Raw genomic sequence first — 18,242 nt, 5'->3', positions numbered from 1 at the left:
AGAAATCACAATAATGTTTCAGACTGTATTGATTAAAGGTGGTCATAACAAATATTGACTGTCAAGCTTGTTAGACGTGCATAAACTCTTGTTTTTGCCTTATATTTTTATTTTGCTGCAAATGTTTCAATAAATCACAGCTTCAATTGTTCATTTTTCTAGCAAAATATAAAGAAATGAGGGGTGGCAAATGACTAACAGTCTTCCCTGTTTTGCACAGTGCTGTATATTCAGGTGGATGAGGACTTGCAGATCAAGTACATGTTTAGAATAAGGATTTCTTTTTTTAGATCTATGTACAACTGCAATACATTTTACATTAATAATCTCACTTTGGACACTACAGAAAGAGAGCCAGCAGTAACACATTCAGCCAGCCAACGCTGGTTACTTTATTGTTTATTATTTTCACAGTAGGAAACTGCTGTTTTAGATTATAGCAGAAACACTGTAAAATTACAGTTCCATGCTGGAAAACCAATAAACAGTACTTTACTGTGATTTAACAGGAGAGATCGTTAGCCGCTAGAAGACGAAGCCACCTGATGGAGAACAGCTGTTTTACTCTAACACTGGCACTTGTAAAACTAGCTTTCAGCCCCATGTCGACCGCTGTTAGATCAAATTCTGTTAAATTTAGTTCACAGTTCAACCAGTTTGACTCCAAAATACCTGCAAACCTCTTCAGCCTCAGCCACTCTTTACGTTTCATGCTAATTAGCAAACATGAGCATGCTAGTAGGCTAAGCTACTTAGAGAAGATGGTACCTTTTATTTAGCATATGAGTTAGACCACACTGAGCCACTAGTATGACTAGAGTTCCAGTTTTCCAAACACGAGATTTCTCTTGCGCCTCATGTCTGCCATGCATGAAAGCTAAACATGAATAAAGATGAAGAGGAAAGAATGGGAGAGGAAATAGGTCTCATCAGAAATGATTCACTATGCTTGGACTCTAGCGCCTCAGGCTGGGAATGCACCCAAATCTCTCATTTCACACACGCATCACACAGATAAAGACTAAAACATGCGCAGTTACACACTAAACACAAACAGGGAAAGAAAGAGACGAGAGGCTGGTGACATTCATTGCTCAGAAATTCCCAGCGTTGACGCTTACATTGTGTCAGTTATGAATTGCCTGCCCGAGGACAAATTCATACCGTATCTCATATGAAATATTTAGATACCATCTTTGAGAGGGGATAAGAAAAATAAACAAACGGAACAAAAAACAAAGCACTTCTTATCTTTCAGTATTATAGCCTCTGATTTACTTCTTCATCTGACGTATTTCCAGTTTAACTTCAATATTGCGGGACAAATGCATTACATCTAATACTATCAAACACAGAAATCTCAAGTCCACATATGCTGTGTGTGTATAAGGTCTGGTCCCTTAACTTTTAACAGACAAGCTTACTATACAGGGAGCCCAGCTAATTCATTCCCAACAGTCTGGCAAACTGCCCACAGATAGCACACAATGGACTACACTAATGTAATGGGTCTTATCTAGTAGGCAGAGTGAACACAGAGAAGACTGTTGAACAAAATGGCCTGTAAATGCGGTTTATATTTAATTAAATGTAATCTTCTCTTTTTTTCATTTGCTCAATCAATCTCCTGGTAAAGTGATTTAGATGCTTATGATCGCGCTCCTGTCTATTGACTGGAAGGGCAGCTTTGAGGAGATGAACAATAGATGTGCTGTGTATACCGAAAGAGCACCGGGTCATGTTTATTCATAGGGGTGTGTTTAAAATAAATAACATACTTACATTTTACACATCACGCTGCAGCAGGCTTTCTGCTGCAGGAAGCTGATACTGTGTGTGATTTCTTACTGTTTTAAGATATTCTTTGTAATCAGCAGAATAACTACTTCTGTTTATGCATCCCTTAAGATCACCCCCATCGCCCTTTTTTGTTTTGTTTTGTTTTGTTTTAATTCACCCCTTTAATGCTAAGCCTCTAACTGCTATTGCAATTTCAGCAAAGCTGTGCAAGGCTGCAATTAAACCATGCTGCTGCAGCTGCTTCTGGTGGCTGTGTTCATTCAAGGCAATATCCTCCTGCCACACTCTCTTTTTTCTCTTTTTAGATCACTGAGCTCCATAACATCAAGAACATTACCCGGATGCCACGGGAGACAAAAAAGCATGCTGTGGCGATCATCTTCTGTGACGACACGTCCAAGACGTTCGCCTGTGAATCAGGTAAAGTGCCTTTTTTTTTCTTCCCAGGCAAAAATCAAAATTACTATTTTTTTTTTCTTTAGCCACTTCGGAGCAAGGACAGCACTGATTTCAAGTGTCATTTCTTATAAATACGCCGGTAGGTGTAAGGTGAGGACTGGCGGCGTGGTTTTTTGAAAAGTTTGACGAGAAGTGGAAGGAGAGTGAGAAGTGAGAGGTTGAAGGAGAAAGACAAATAGAACGAGTGAGATGGGGGAGGCAGCGGAGAACTGGAGTTTAGCCAAGTGATGCTCATTTGCCGCTATATTAAGAAGTGGGAGGATCTGTTCCGAAATATTGATTTTCATAGCGCAGGTATGAAAACTGATATTGGGCATAATTTGCGGCGTGTTTCAACTCAATTATAGACTGTAACAATAGAGATTGCTTCTAATACGTGGATAGGAAGCCAAGAAGGCTCAGGATCTGCACACGGATGGGGTTTTTTGTGCAAAGCTGAAAGCAGAGGGTTAGGTAAGGTGGATGCACCTTAATTAACATCTTAACTCCACCTTTGCAGGTGTGCATTTGGGAATATGCGCATGTGAGATGGAGAGTAGTGAACTCATATCTTAACTCGCTCCCTCTATCTCTGCTGGATCAGTCCTCTCACCCCAACATATGAGTGTCTTTTTCCCCTTTTTTGACCGTCAACCTTCCACATCTGATATCCTTCATTTCCCTTACATCACATGATTTCCACAAGTGTTAAACTTGTGGAAATTAGCAAAAATGTGCCATCTTGTAAGTAAGTAAGAGGTTCAGGTTGTATCAGATTTAAATTTTGCATGCTGCCTATTTTCTACAGTGCAACAACAGTGAGGGTATGGATTTAAAAACTGGCATTTGTAAAGTGCAGTCATTTCTTAAGGCATTCATACAAATATGCCAATAATTGGCTCTTCACTGTTTTCTAAAAGCAAAGAGAAAAGCAGATAATTAGGTCTCATGAAACTCTCTTGATATTTTAGCTTTTTAAAAATAACCATTTTATGCCTCCATCTAAGCAGTACCATGTTGTTTGGTGTGCTGTTGAGGAAACACGGGATGGAACAAAGGAAAAATCATTTAAAATTCCTGACAGCTTTGGGTGCATCTGACAAATATGCACATAAAGAGAGATGAGCATGACCTGAAGAGATGAGAATCCTGTCAAGTGTGCCAACTCTTTAAATTCCACAGCCGAATGGGGCCTGACAGCACGTATACAAGTGGATATACATTTTGTATTTGTCTGGATAACGGCACCTTCTCCCGAAACAGGAAATACAAAGAAAGCTCGACTGTCTTTTGATTTGATTCTCACATACTGTCACTCCAGCTTCATCTTGCCAGCACATCCATCCTTTTCCACAGCACACCTCCACACTGAGACATCCTCCCGCAACATCTCTTCATGCATGGCACATGGAGTTGCGAGGTTGCCTCTGTGCTGATGAACTGTTTGCTTAGCTGATTTTCCACTCACTGGCCTTAAAAAGTGTGGGAGTTTAGAGGCCAAGAAGGCCATGGCAACTGAATGAGAAAAGCTGAATCTGGGGAGGCATGAGGAAAGAGCTCAAGCTGCTGGTGCTGCCTGTAAATGTGTGGCTCCAAAGTTTCGCTTTTTTGTATGTGTGAATGAAGCGCTCCAGGCAGCAGCAGACCTTTCCTTCACCCTGCAGAGTAATGTAGATCTGTCCCATTGACAATGTTTGTCAGAGCTGAGCTGACAAACAGGTTGTCTCACAATGCCGGCAAATACGCCAGGAAGACACGCCAATGCTCTCTCGCGTTTTACACGAGCGCATGAGGATTTTTTCGTAAGCAAACCCAGAAACATGGTAGAATTCCCACACTTGCACATGTGTCTCTGTACACATGAGTGGCCATAGTTACAAATCGCAGTGCTCCTCAGGGCCAGGGAGCTTCAGAAAGATAAACAACTCTGGCGTTTGCCTCATTTCGCACTTCAGTGACTTTCACCAAACGTTCATGTAAGACAATTGGAAATCTTCTGCACTGTAAACACAATTTTTCTGACTTAACAGGAAGGAAAATTGGTATTCACACGTAACACACTGCCACACTGACTTCCAGATTTGATTCATGAAATCATTTGTTTCCACTTAGCCTTAAATTAAAAAATCTGTCTCACAGTAAATGTTCTGCTTCGTTTCCGGCTTTCATCCGTAGCAGGCACAACTTCTTACACGCAGCTCATTTCCTTAATCCAAGATTGTTGTTTTGGAAGGAAACAATAATTGTCCTAATTGTCCAGATTTCTCAAAATTATCCAACAATGCTCATTCACTGTGGCTCTATGTTACTAAACATAAATTTGGAAGTTAAAGCCCCAACACAAGGCGCGTAACCCCGTGTGCCCCCAAAGGTGTCCTGCTAAGGCACCTTTGGGGAATATTAATACCACCTATACATTAAATATGAATACAGCTGGTTAGCTCACCTCATTACAGTATTTCAGGGAGTTATTGGATCGGATGATTCTGTGTAAAACCTCAGCTGCACTTAAAGCGGTACCTTCACTTTGCTTTCTGTAGGGATGAAATAAAGAAGAAATGTTTAAAAAAAGAGCCCTCAAATCTTAACTTCAACATTTTGGATACATTCTTATTTTCTCGTTAAGAGAGGGACGTAACAAGGGTTTAGAAAAAATAATAATGTTACGTTACTAAGGTGCTCATGTGCACACTTGTAAAGAAGGACATGATCCAAGAGTTGCATTTCAATCAAATCCAAAAATTTTGCACTTTAAAGGACGTCAATTTGTCCCTCTGTGGGGGAAGGAGTAACTGTGTATGTAGGAATATGGACGATGAATGTTGTATGTATAAAACAATGAAATGGAACAAAAAGCAGCAATTATTCCTTTAGTGGAAATTAAAATACCACGAGGGAAAAAGTAATTTACTCTGTGGCTCTGGACCTGCTGCGTCTCTGATTCACTCCTCCAGCCAATTACTGTTCCTTGTGAGACATGCGTCCACTTAACCTGCTAAACACAACCCAATCAGAGGCACTGCAGGGCGGTCCATAACTTTTTTAGCCTTTTCAAAGTAAAAGCCATCTGATGCGTTACACATTCATGCTAATTTTGACAACCTTATTTTGAAAAATGCAAAATGATTGTAAAATGATACCGCTGCCTTTCCACACTAAATATGACTCTATAGCCAGGTAATATGTTTGATTGCTTATCGTGGTGGAAACATCCACCCTAACTATGTCTGAAGGGAAAGAGAGTATAAAACTTTAAAAAAAAAATGTTGAATTCATGTATTTTCTTTCCAGCTAACAAGCAAAACTCCTTCTTCAATTTGGGAAATAGCTTATTGATTACCCGAGTAGATTATCACTAGTTTCAGATTTACTCTGGCCATATTGTTTTAGCTGTGCTACTTATATTTTATAGCCTTAGAGCTGAGTATTGGCAGATAATGGAGGAGAAACCCCGTCTTCATCTGGACAGAATCCACTGCCTTTTTTAATCTGCACCAAATCAATCAGACTGATCCCCCCCAGTCCTTTCACTGTTTGCTGTACTCATGCCTTGTGCATGTAACGCATTACTCCTGAAATTCCTCGGATGGTTTATTTGGTGGCATACACAGCACAGGTATGGTAGTGTAACATGTACAGCATGTGTTGTCGTGTATGCGTGTGGTTAATGGTGGACATTCCTTTATGCTGTGCTGCTGTGTGCAGAGCTGGATGCAGAGGAATGGTGTAAGCTGCTGTGCATGGAGTGCCTGGGCAGCCGTCTCAATGACATCAGCCTGGGAGAGCCAGACCTGTTAGCAGCGGGGGTGCAGCGGGAGCAGAACGGTGAGTGCCCAATTAGTCCCTGCTAACACGGGGCTAACACAGACAGCCATTCAGGGTCAATCTCTCTCACTCAGCCTGCCACTGAGCAGTTAGCTGATGCAGTCCAGGCCTTTATGTGTTAAAGCAACTAAGACCTCAGAGGGTTAGGTGAATGGAGAACAGCCGCTGTCCAATTAGGCCGGGCTAATAATGGCCTTTTTCTTTTTTTCTTTTTTTTTGCCAATACCTGATTCGATGTCCCCTGTTACAGCCCATACTTACATTAGCACACACGAGGGCTCAACTTAAGACTTCAGAAGAATGTTTGGATGTGTGTGTGTGTGTGAGAACACAGGTCAGTCACAGGCTGCGGCCGGGGCTCTGTTCCAGGCCTAATGAGAAGTGCTGTGCATCACTGGCTTCCCTCATAATGAAGCTTGTCACAGAGATGGATGAGATTATGGCTCCTAAAGCCATGTGAAATAAATGTGCCTCCCCACATATTCCACTTACAGGAAATGAAAATGGAAAAGAGAGGAGACAACAGGGCTCTGCTATCACAGTGGAGCTCATTCCCTGTGTAATTTGTAAAGTCGCGGAGGAAATCGAAAAGGCAACAGGCAAAAACGAGCAGTTTAAAGTCGAAAAAAAAAGGGGGCGAGGAATTGAAAAGAACCTGCTGTCATTTCGACCCATTACATCCCGTTGCGGCTGCAGAGTGAAATTGTACTCCTCAACATAAACTTGGCTTCATTCGTTTACGGTATCAATACGCAAGTTTTTGACTGTGCCGGGAGTGGGGAGCCAGTTGAACTGTAACACTCGCTCTCTCTTCAGCTGTGGCAGAAATCCTGCTGTTTGTTGCTCCTACAAAGCTTTCAGCAAAGTGTTATGGAGATTAACTGAACTCGTACCTCTCCGCTGCCTCTTTGAGTGAATGAAACAAAAGGCTTTAGCCTGCAATTTCAATTAGTAGCCCTCCCCAAACAGCAGGGGCTGATAATTAGATCAGAGTTCATTTTCACTGTCCCTAAAAATACGCCACACCATGACACTGCCATTCTCTATCCACTGCAGACTCATGGCTTATTTTGAATCATTAAGCGTAATTAGTGAGAACTAATTTAGATTATGGAGGACTTTTTTTTCCCCCCTCACACTGTCTGTCTCTCTGACTGCCTGCCTCAGAGAAATGCTTTAATGTGAATGGGCAGATTTGGCTCACTGATTCCGGTGCAGCTCACTGGATGGCCGGTTAGACCCACTGCGGTTGAAGTCAGTAAAGTACTGCTTAAAATGCTTTCTGCATCATAGTTTTTCTCTACTTCTGCGATAGAAGCCATGTTCAGTAACCTTGCAATATTTCAATAATAATAATTCATAGCCTTTTTAAAATTTAAACAAAACCGCAGCCCCCGACTAGTCACCTCATGTGGCTTATATTTTATCCACCCTCTAAAGCACCATTTGCTGTTGTGAATGATACAACCCGCATCTATGCTCAGTTAAACCGCACTCTTCGCTGTGGGATCCCACCTTCAAGTAAGTCTGCTGTGAATTCTTTCAGAACGCTTCAACGTGTACCTAATGCCCACCCCCAACCTGGACATCTATGGGGAGTGCACCATGCAGATCACTCATGAAAACATCTATCTGTGGGACATTCACAACGCTCGCCTCAAACTCGTCATGTGGCCCCTCAGCTCCTTGCGCAGATACGGCAGAGACTCCACCTGGTTCACTTTCGAGTCCGGAAGGTGCGTGTGTGCGTATGTGCATGCAAATATTTCGTGCCTGCTGTTGTCTTACGTGTGATTGAAATGTTAGCAGTGGGAGTGAAAAACTTAGTTTTGGAAAGGTTATAAAAACTTCAACAAAGCAACTTCGGATATCCAAAACATCCCAGGATATCAGCGTTTGCCGCAGAGCCCTTCAGGCGACGATGTGACAGGTGCCTCTGTGAATGTGTGTCGGTGTTTGTGTACTGTATCTACTCACGCATGTGTTTATGTGTTTGACTCCAGCGGGCTATTATAGTGTCTCTCTCTCTGTAACTGAACAGTCAGCCATGCATATTTGTAGATCAGCAATCTGAGAGTGAGCGCGATCAAAGTGGGTCTCTGTGTGTGTGTTCCTGGCGCAGGATGTGTGACACAGGAGAGGGTTTGTTCACGTTCCAGACGCGGGAGGGGGAGATGATCTACCAGCGGGTCCACTCGGCCACGCTGGCCATTGCCCAGCAGCATGAGAGGATGATGGAGGAGATGGAGAAGAGCTCCCAGGTACATTTGTGCTTTTTTTTTCCCTCTTCCGTTGTTTATCTTATATCCACCAGCCGCACTTGATAAGCCCGACAACTGCCTTCTTGTACCTCCAGCATAACAAGCGGCTAATAATCAACGCTGGTATCAACATGAAGCTGTTGTCGAAATAATTATGTATCACTAACATAGTGAGCTTCACTTTCTGTAGTTAAAATATCCTGCTGAAATTGATGCCAGAAGAAACACAAAGACTCCATCTGTGCACACACTTAGACACATATTACTGTAATTTAATAAAACACCTTTTTTCCTCTGCAGCTCCTTCCCTGCCTGTTTGAGGCTGATTTGACGAGCATTTCATCGAAGCTTTTTGCAGAATTCGTTTTAGAAAGCAGGCAATAAGTCATGATTTTCACACACACAACACACATTTCTCTCTAGGTACTGTATTTCCGCTTTGGACCAGGAGCCCTCTGACACCCCGCCGTCTTGGCCTCGGTTTCCTCCTTCCACCACAACATCATCCCATGCTTTTCTTCCTTCCTCCCTTCCTCCCCGCTATCATCTGTATTCTTTATTTATGTAGGCCTGCCTAGTGTTTGATGAGCCTTGACCATATGGTCATGCTCCTGGACCCCACCATTTGGGAACTTTTCCAAATGCAGCTACCCATAGCTCTATAAAATGTACGCTCAGCAACAGAAAACTGACCGCTCATGTAGCAGAATGGGGGAAATGGCATGTTTACTGCTGGGTAAATCCATATTTTTTTCAACACTTAATGTATTTCAAGCTGCTTTTTCTAGACGGGAGTCTTTGGTTTCACATTGAACGCAAAAATATAAAACACATCATTCCCTGGCAAAACAACACGGGGACCCCGAACGAGTGTTCATCTCACCCATCACGCAGCCATTCATAGCGGAAACATGCCATTCAGTCTCTAATATGCTGTATTACCCATGCTGTTTGTTTACTGACATATGCAGAGCAATTTCACCTGTTGTGAGCGACTGACTGAGAGTGACAGAAAAGTGAGAGACACCGTACGCTTTCTCTGTCTGTTCCAGAGCCACTCCAGAGAGACGCTAACTAAGTCCATCTCCCTGCCACGCAGCGCCTACTGGCAGCACATCACACGTCAGACCAGCGTGGGGGATCTGTACAGCTACCAAGGTACAAACAAGAAGTCACTAATTGTCATATGCACGGGTTGGGGTTTTGGCTCGCCGGCAAGACTGAAAAACTGCTAATGAGGATTACACGACAGTTATGGCTTTAGCTTTTACCTCTGTGTATTTCAGCACTATATACTTTTTTACAAATCTGTACTTTTTAAGAAATTACTTTTTGTGTCTCGTGCATTGGCTGGTAGTTGCATTTATCTCATGCCTGGCATGCAAACTCAGCCTTATCTGATGCACATCTGATAAGCTTGAGTTCAAGAAAATAAATGCAGATGAGTTCCACTCTGTGTAAGCACTGACGTTTATAGTCACAAACTCAACACAAGCGGGTGAGCTCTCTCCGCTTTGCTATAAAGATCTTTGGTAAAATGTTAGGCTCCTTTTGCGTTTAATCATACAAAAAAATTAGCCAACAATTGGGAATTATCCAGATTTAGGTTCAAATTTGTCTTAAGATAGTCAGATCATAATCTAAGCTATGAATACATTTATTTATTTTTTTAAATCTAGAGGAAATTCACAACCATATTCATCTCAAAGCGTGTCGTTTTGTAAGCCTTAAACAACAACTTACAAGTAGAGCTAGGAGTTTCTGTCTCCCGAGTCCGAGCTGGGAGCTGAGACTCTTAAGGACACAAATTAATTTTTATCACATAATCACGAATTACTTGCGCTATTGTTCTTGTCCGTATCTAATACATAAATGAGACTAGGCTGTAAAAAGAATGTGCACCCTTAGGATAATGGCATCAGCTAAAGCTAATTGGATTCAGGAGTGAAATCAATGAAACATGATATATGGTGTGAATCAGGGATATTAGAGACTTTTGATCACAAATAGCTCATTTTTTATGAAGCTGGGGAATGTTACAAAGTTATCTTCTTCCTTCTTCCACTCAAACAAAGTCAGTATAAATGGATATAATTTAGCTCTTTAGCTTCTCTCTAGAAGTGGATGCCTAAATAGACAACTTCAAAAGCTCAGAGACTTAAAAAAAGAAGCCCAAAAAAGGCTTTAGGTTAACATCTCTGTTCCACTTTGTGAATCTGCCGTATGCAAATCAAGCGGAAAGACTGCATGGAGCCCGGTGTCCTTGGCAGAACACAACAGAGCAAGTTGCTTAAAAAAGAACATCACTGCACACCTTAAGTTGCCACAAAGCTCCTTCATGCTGTACTGCACCTGAAAAATCTTTTGTGTGCTAATTAAACTAAGGTTAAATTGTTTGGGAAGAACACGTTGCACTATGTATAGCGTGAAAAGGCCCTGCATGCCAACATGAAAACATCAGAAGGTGAACTGAAGTGAAAGGGGGGCATCGCGATTTGGATCTTCTTTGTTGCCTCGGGGATGGACGGCTCGCCGTCATTGTGCGGAAAATGAATTCTCGAGTTTATGGAGGTATCTTCCAGGATAATGTCAGGCTGGCTGTCCAGCTGAGGCTCGGGAGAAGAAGAAGCTGCAGTACAAACATTAAAGCAAATCTACTACAGGCCAAAATTTAACCCAGTGCACATACGCCCAGGAGAGCGGCTCACACCTGAATATTGAGAACACTCTATTGATTCCACATATGGATCTGATTATTCACCCATTCTCAGTTGATTCCTCTTCAATATTCTGTACTTGGAAAAAAACAAACAAACAAATAGGCCTATGCAGATTTTCAGTGTCAACCCAACTGTTGTGTTATCTCAGTCTAGAAACACAGTAGGAAAAAAAAAGGCTTTGTGACTCACTCCATTGCCACGAGTTTGACGTGACTGTTTTGGGATGCGCAGCTGTCGGAAAAACACGCCGGCATTGATTAAAAAGGAATCGGCGAGCTTGGAGTCAATGGTTTCCGGTGGATTTGAGTATTTGGAACCTGTTCTCGATTTCCATCCTCATTCACACCCTCCTAAGAATTTGACTGATGTGCGTGAGCTCTCTGAGGATGTCTTTTTCTTTGATAACCAAAAGCAGAGACACACAAGCCAATCTAAATTACATTATAAAAGACACGAAGGATTTGTGAAAGAAAGCACATTTGTGCTTGCGCGTGTGTGCAAGTAAGGGAGAGCGTCTCGAACCGAGTGCATTAATAATGCAGCAGGTGGTCCGTATGCGTCCAAGCTCAACCCTGTTTGTCCTCTGTGTGCACTTAATGTACACGTATACTTCAGAAGGAGTAAGAGAGTGTGTGTATGTGTGTGTTTAATGTCTAGATGTAGACCAGAGGCAGAAAGGTGATTAGTGAGCTGATGCGATTATGCTCTGTCCGTGGTATTAGTTGATTAGTAGACTTATCTGAGGATTATGGGCCTTTTGGCTTTCACTGATAGAGCTAAACAGAAAGCCAGGCTAAGATGAAAGTCGCTCTGACGTCATAATTTTCTTTTGAAAAGCTAAGGCTGGGGTGTTTTTTTTTTTCTCTCTTTTTTTCATTATCATTTAATTGTGGCCGATAAGCTTAAAAGCAAAACGCAAGTCTTCCATTCCAAACATCAACATGTTTTTACTCATATACACTAAACGGAGAAGCTTCCACCTTGGGGTCATTATTTATAAGCTCAGTCACTGTAAAGTCTCCTTTTAAACTCTTCCTCTCCGAACTCTGGTGAGCAGAGGAGCTTCTCTCTCATCCATCACCTTGGCATATCCACTGGTCCTCCCACACTTTCTCTGCATGTCGGTCCACGTTTGGAACAACCCTCCACCTTCTCCTGCTCGTGCACATTCTGCTTTGCTATTATCTCTCCACCCTTTCCATGAATAAATTGAATGCATCAGTGTGTTTGAGGACGTTTGAGGTCTCGTCAGGCAAAGAGGACAACAAGGTTGTTCTGGGGAGTGACGGGAGTTTAAGTCCTGTTGCGACATGGGATGTTTGGCGTGTCGGGCGGGGCGGGGTGGCGATTCGCTTAACATGGCTGTAAGACATGGATGAGGACGGCCTCACACATTAATTGCATTGAATCCTTATTGGCAGGCCTGCACCTCCCTGGAGGTCAAAGCATCCTTTCATTGACATGTTCCAAATTTGTTCAACTGGTTTTAACAATTGATTGCTACAGCCAGGTAACAAATTAAAGGAAAAATCAACATACAGTGTATAAGTAATCTGTTAGGTGACCCACTGATTCTCATGAGGGTCTCTGGAAGTCGCCCGGAGGAATGAACATCATTTTTCCTGAATCGCCCATAAATGTTCAGCTGGGTTGAGATCTGATAACTGTGAAGCCATAACATCTTTATACTCATCACACCTACTGTCCACTCTCTACATAGCAGGGTATAAATGTTTTCATCACAAGATAAAAGTGTTCAAGCTCAGCAGCTTCATAATGGTTTGCACTGACGCTTCTCTCTTGAAGATACAGGGAGTGCAGAATTATTAGGCAAGTTGTATTTTTGAGGAATAATTTTATTATTGAACAACAACCATGTTCTCAATGAACCCAAAAAACTCATTAATATCAAAGCTGAATGTTTTTGGAAGTAGTTTTTAGTTTTAGTTATTTTAGAGGGATATCTGTGTGTGCAGGTGACTATTACTGTGCATAAGTATTAGGCAACTTAACAAAAAACAAATATATACGCATTTCAATTATTTATTTTTACCAGTGAAACCAATATAACATCTCCACATTCACAAATATACATTTCTGACATTCAAAAACAAAACAAAAACAAATCAGCGACCAATATAGCCACCTTTCTTTGCAAGGACACTCAAAAGCCTGCCATCCATGGATTCTGTCAGTGTTTTGATCTGTTCACCATCAACATTGCGTGCAGCAGCAACCACAGCCTCCCAGACACTGTTCAGAGAGGTGTACTGTTTTCCCTCCTTGTAAATCTCACATTTGATGATGGACCACAGGTTCTCAATGGGGTTCAGATCAGGTGAACAAGGAGGCCATGTCATTAGTTTTTCTCCTTTTATACCCTTTCTTGCCAGCCACGCTGTGGAGTACTTGGACGCGTGTGATGGAGCATTGTCCTGCATGAAAATCATGTTTTCTTGAAGGATGCAGACTTCTTCCTGTACCACTGCTTGAAGAAGGTGTCTTCCAGAAACTGGCAGTAGGACTGGGAGTTCAGCTTGACTCCATCCTCAACCCGAAAAGGCCCCACAAGCTCATCTTTGATGATACCAGCCCAAACCAGTACTCCACCTCCACCTTGCTGGCGTCTGAGTCGGACTGGAGCTCTCTGCCCTTTACCAATCCAGCCACGGGCCCATCCATCTGGCCCATCAAGACTCACTCTCATTTCATCAGTCCATAAAACCTTAGAAAAATCAGTCTTGAGATATTTCTTGGCCCAGTCTTGACGTTTCAGCTTGTGTGTCTTGTTCAGTGGTGGTCGTCTTTCAGCCTTTCTTACCTTGGCCGTGTCTCTGAGTATTGCACACCTTGTGCTTTTGGGCACTCAGTGATGTTGCAGCTCTGAAATATGGCCAAACTGGTGGCAAGTGGCATCTTGGCAGCTGCACGCTTGACTTTTCTCAGTTCATGGGCAGTTATTTTGCGCCTTGGTTTTCCACACGCTTCTTGCGACCCTGTTGACTATTTTGAATGAAACGCTTGATTGTTCGATGTTCACGCTTCAGAAGTTTTGCAATTTTAAGACTGCTGCATCCCTCTGCAAGATATCTCACTATTTTTGACTTTTCTGAGCCTGTCAAGTCCTTCTTTTGACCCATTTTGCCAAAGGAAAGGAAGTTGCCTAATAATTATGCACACCTGATATAGGGTGTTGATGTCATTAGACCACACCCTTCTCATTACAGAGATGCACATCACCTAATATGCTTAATTGGTAGTAGGCTTTCGAGCCTATACAGCTTGGAGTAAGACAACATGCATGAAGAGGATGATGTGAACAAAATACTCATTTGCCTAATAATTCTGCACTCCCTGTATTTACTCTCAAGACACATTTTGGAGCAACTTTTGACCCCCCAAAATCTGAATGAAGCTGCAAACCATAATTCAGGGATAAATAATTAAAATCTTTACCACATCCAGTGGGATATTTATGATTATTTGGAACTTTAATTTGTCATTTATCTATGAAATCATTTAACCAAAAAAAAGAGTGTTTTTTACTAATAAAACTGGAAAAACTTTGAAGTGCAGGAAAAAATATTTATTGAATGGCCTGTATTTGTATAGCGCTTTACTTAGTCCCTAAGGACCCCAAAGCGCTTTACACTACATCCAGTCATCCACCCATTCACACACACATTCACACACAGGTGATGGCAAGCTACATTGTAGCCACAGCTGCCCTGGGGCACACTGACAGAGGCGAGGCTGCCGGACACTGGCGCCACCGGGCCCTCTGACCACCACCAGTAGGCAACAGGTGAAGTGTCTTACCCAAGGACACAACGAACGAGACTGTCGGAGCCGGGGCTCAAACCGGCAACCATCCGATTACAAGACGAACTGCCAACTCTTGAGCCACGATCACTCATTATTAACATGTTGAGCACTTTTTTTAAAAACCCGGTCACTACAGGGCTCTGTGCCCACTTTGACCTGTCTTTGTCCCAGTGAATCAAATTAAAACTAGCCTGTACTTTTGTAACATATAGCAGTCGAATAGAAAAAGTGATGATAAAAGGGCCGGTTTCAGTTTAGTTTAAATTCTAGTTACTGATAAAGCGTGCAATTTATTTTATATCTGTGTTAGATCCGTGCTGTAGGCATGCCCTCTTTAAAACCCCACGCTTTGACCAAATATAAACCTAGCTAGAAATGTAACCACATGTTGCTATCGACGACAGGTATAAAAGCGGCGATACCAGTGGACACTGGTGTAGACTACATCATAGGCTCTATATATAGATTCACTGCAGAAGTGTAATTCAGGCATAAGCAGCAGCAGTGAAAGTAAACAATAATGCACTGAGTGATAGACCCAGAATGCGACGCACGTTTTAGTAACAAAAAACAAAATCAGTGTGAAAAATCCACATTTTTCCCATTGAAAGAACCACTTTAAGCGATGATGAATTAAAGGAAAATGTTTTTAGAAATTCTGTTCTTCGTTACCAGAGTCGTATCAGAGAACTGGAGATGGGCACAAGAACTCCAGATTTGAGACCCCTGGAAGAAACCATGCTGGAAAAATGCCCCACAGGATTACAGAGCCACCAAATTCATTCATGGGGGGATCAGAACAAAACTGTCTTTGATTTGTTAACAAAATTCTTACTAAAAGAGGCCACTGCAGCGGACATGGCATCCACTACTTTATGCAATATGCAAAATACGGAACATGATTTATGATCCATATATATGGTCTGATTAGCATTGACCAATAACATGTGATCAGGCTCTGATTGCATGCAAGGAGCCAACCGTGTTGTTTCCCTGAATGCAGAAGAGCAAAGCAACAGTTCAGTTTTCCATAATAACATCTTGAAACCTTTGGGGGGTTTCTTGCTTTTTTTAAAGAATTATCTGCGTTCATAAACAATGGACAAGAAATCTTGGCTGTGATATCTGCTGGCTACACCGGAAGCCCTGAAATGCTGGCACTTGTTCCAAGGGACTGAGTCATCAGACAATAGCCAATGGGTTCCCAGATTGCAGCTGACTCATTATGTAGTTATCACTGTTAATTAACAATATTTTTTAAAATCAGACTAAGGTGGGAAAAAAAGTTGAAATCGGTGCCTAAAAATATCTTATAAGCTCAAAACAGACATATTTAAACACACTCAGTAGACATGGCTGCAGGTTGTGAGTTTTTCTTCTTTCTTTTTTTTCATAATTATGCTATTAGCTCCCAGAATAATAATTTGGATCCTAATATAGGCAGGAAGTCAGGTTCTTGGACCATGATACAGCTGGCTGTGTCTGCTTCCTGGCTGTATCACTCTGTGCATGATGAATATCCAATCAGCGGAGTCAATTTGCTGAGTCATGCTCGGGCTGCTTTCAAATACCCTGCGGGTCCGGTGGAATAATTAAGGAACACAGTCTCCCCCCCCCCCGCTGAGGTTTATTCACCTATTTGTTTATTTCTTTGTGTCAGTAAAAGAGTGGACTTGGCAGTAAAAGTAGTGTCATTCTTTTATTCAAATATATTTAACATCTGCTTTTTACTGAGCTGGAATTGTCTCAAAAACACATCCCAAAAGCCTTGTTTGCTGTAACTGACAAAGATAATGGTAAAATGCGTCTTGTTTAGAAGAAAAGAGAGCTTTTCATCTATTTTCAACTAAATCCAGCCCCATCAAAGGATTCAGCTTTTTTAAATATGACCTTAGATGGGTGTTTTAATCTTCACAAGATACATCATACTGAGACAGGTTATGGTTTATACTGCTGTCTTCCACCTTTACTCTTTACTCTAATGTTATTCACTCTTTTGGATTTCGGTGAAACTGCCGTGTCCTCCAAGTTTGCTGATGCAGAGGAAGTGCACTTTAAAGTTTTCGAGTTGAAAAAAAGCGAGGCGCCACGCCTGTCGGAAATGGTTCAATTACCAACTCTAATACTGGGAAGGAAAGGGACGGGGATGCTTGTATTTTTTCCTGTACCCATTTTTGTGTGCGTGCGCATGTTTCGCATGCACGCCGTCTTTCCCTCCCTCACTCCTGCATTTTATTGTGCTCTGTAGTTTAGTGATGTAGCATTAGCAATTCTAATGAAATAGAGAGCTGTACCCAGTTTGATCGGCCGGGTGCGATGCGAGGGGATTTTTACCGAGAGGTAGCAAGTATCAAAGGGACAAGACGATAACCCCGTCTTATCTGCGACAAGCAACATGGAGTATTGTAGATGTACAGTAAATGCAAAAACTGAACCCCATGAAAAATTCATTGCAGGCAAAAGTTAGTTTCTGTCTTCTTGGTGGACGTCACCGCACATTATATGAATCAAAGCTTAAGTTAACCGACCTAGTCTCTAGGCTGTATCAGATTGATATTTTATCACTTAGAGCCTGTCGTTACCCCAGCGGCTTTTTACTGCCCAGGAGACGCAGCCGTGCATGTCAGCAGTTTGTGGTACGTCCAGCCCGGGTTTCTCTGGTTACAGCTGTTTCTAGGATGCCATCTGCGTTGTTGCACTTTGAGGAAAGAAGGTGGAGAAAGGTGCATGCGTGTGTCCACACACATACACACACACACGTGAATAGCTGCCTCTGTATCCGGCTCTGCTATTCTGTCAGTGTGAGAGTGCCCTCCCCTGCCTGTACTGTCTGCTCCGGCCCAGCAGCTGCCACCCCAGGCCAGATAGAATGACATGACCTTCCCTGGTAATGAAAAGGCACTGACAAATCACTGTCTGCTTCTCACAGGGATAGACGAAGAGGGGAGATGCTGACACCATCATCGCTCTCAGTGCTTTTTATTATTATTATTTTATTTATTTATCTTGTAAGAGTGTCTGCTTTACGAAAGCATGGCTCTCGTCAGGGGTCTGGCACCGCACAACAAACACCACTGTTTACCACTGAGGAGATGATGAGATCCACTTTGCCCTCTCTGTCTGCGCTGGGCTCCTTGCCGCCCCCCCCCCCACCTTTTTTTTCCCCCAGTCTAAATTGGCCTTGGTTGAGGAGAAGGATTGTCTTGGCAAAGATGTGAAAAGGATATGCCTGGTTGCGCACCAGTCGTTGCAGCAATCTATTAAGTACAACGCTGAGGAAAGACAAAGTGCACCCCCCTCCACCCCCTCATTTTAAAACTTGCAGTGGGTTTTTTCCCCCTTTTCCTACAGCACGGAGACTGCTACATTTAAA

The 18,242-nt window shown here is 42.4% G+C and overlaps 1 protein-coding gene across 3 annotated transcripts in view; it reads left to right on the top strand.

Annotated features, from left to right (window-relative positions):
• dok6 (docking protein 6) overlaps positions 1–18,242 on the top strand; it is a 56,187-nt gene that overhangs the window by 33,365 nt on the left and 4,580 nt on the right. For all 3 annotated transcript variants that reach the window (XM_039616914.1, XM_031750080.2, XM_039616913.1), the window contains exons 4-8: positions 2,106–2,220; positions 5,944–6,063; positions 7,610–7,799; positions 8,186–8,324; positions 9,377–9,482. In XM_039616914.1, the coding sequence (XP_039472848.1) occupies positions 2,106–2,220; positions 5,944–6,063; positions 7,610–7,799; positions 8,186–8,324; positions 9,377–9,482 (670 nt within the window). The remainder of the gene's footprint in view (positions 1–2,105; positions 2,221–5,943; positions 6,064–7,609; positions 7,800–8,185; positions 8,325–9,376; positions 9,483–18,242) is intronic.

The sequence above is a fragment of the Oreochromis aureus genome, linkage group 9 (assembly GCF_013358895.1).
Source record: "Oreochromis aureus strain Israel breed Guangdong linkage group 9, ZZ_aureus, whole genome shotgun sequence".
NCBI classification, from domain to species: Eukaryota; Metazoa; Chordata; class Actinopteri; order Cichliformes; family Cichlidae; genus Oreochromis; species Oreochromis aureus.
Note: the sequence above shows the minus strand (reverse complement) of the source record. Positions and strands in the feature narration are given on the sequence as shown.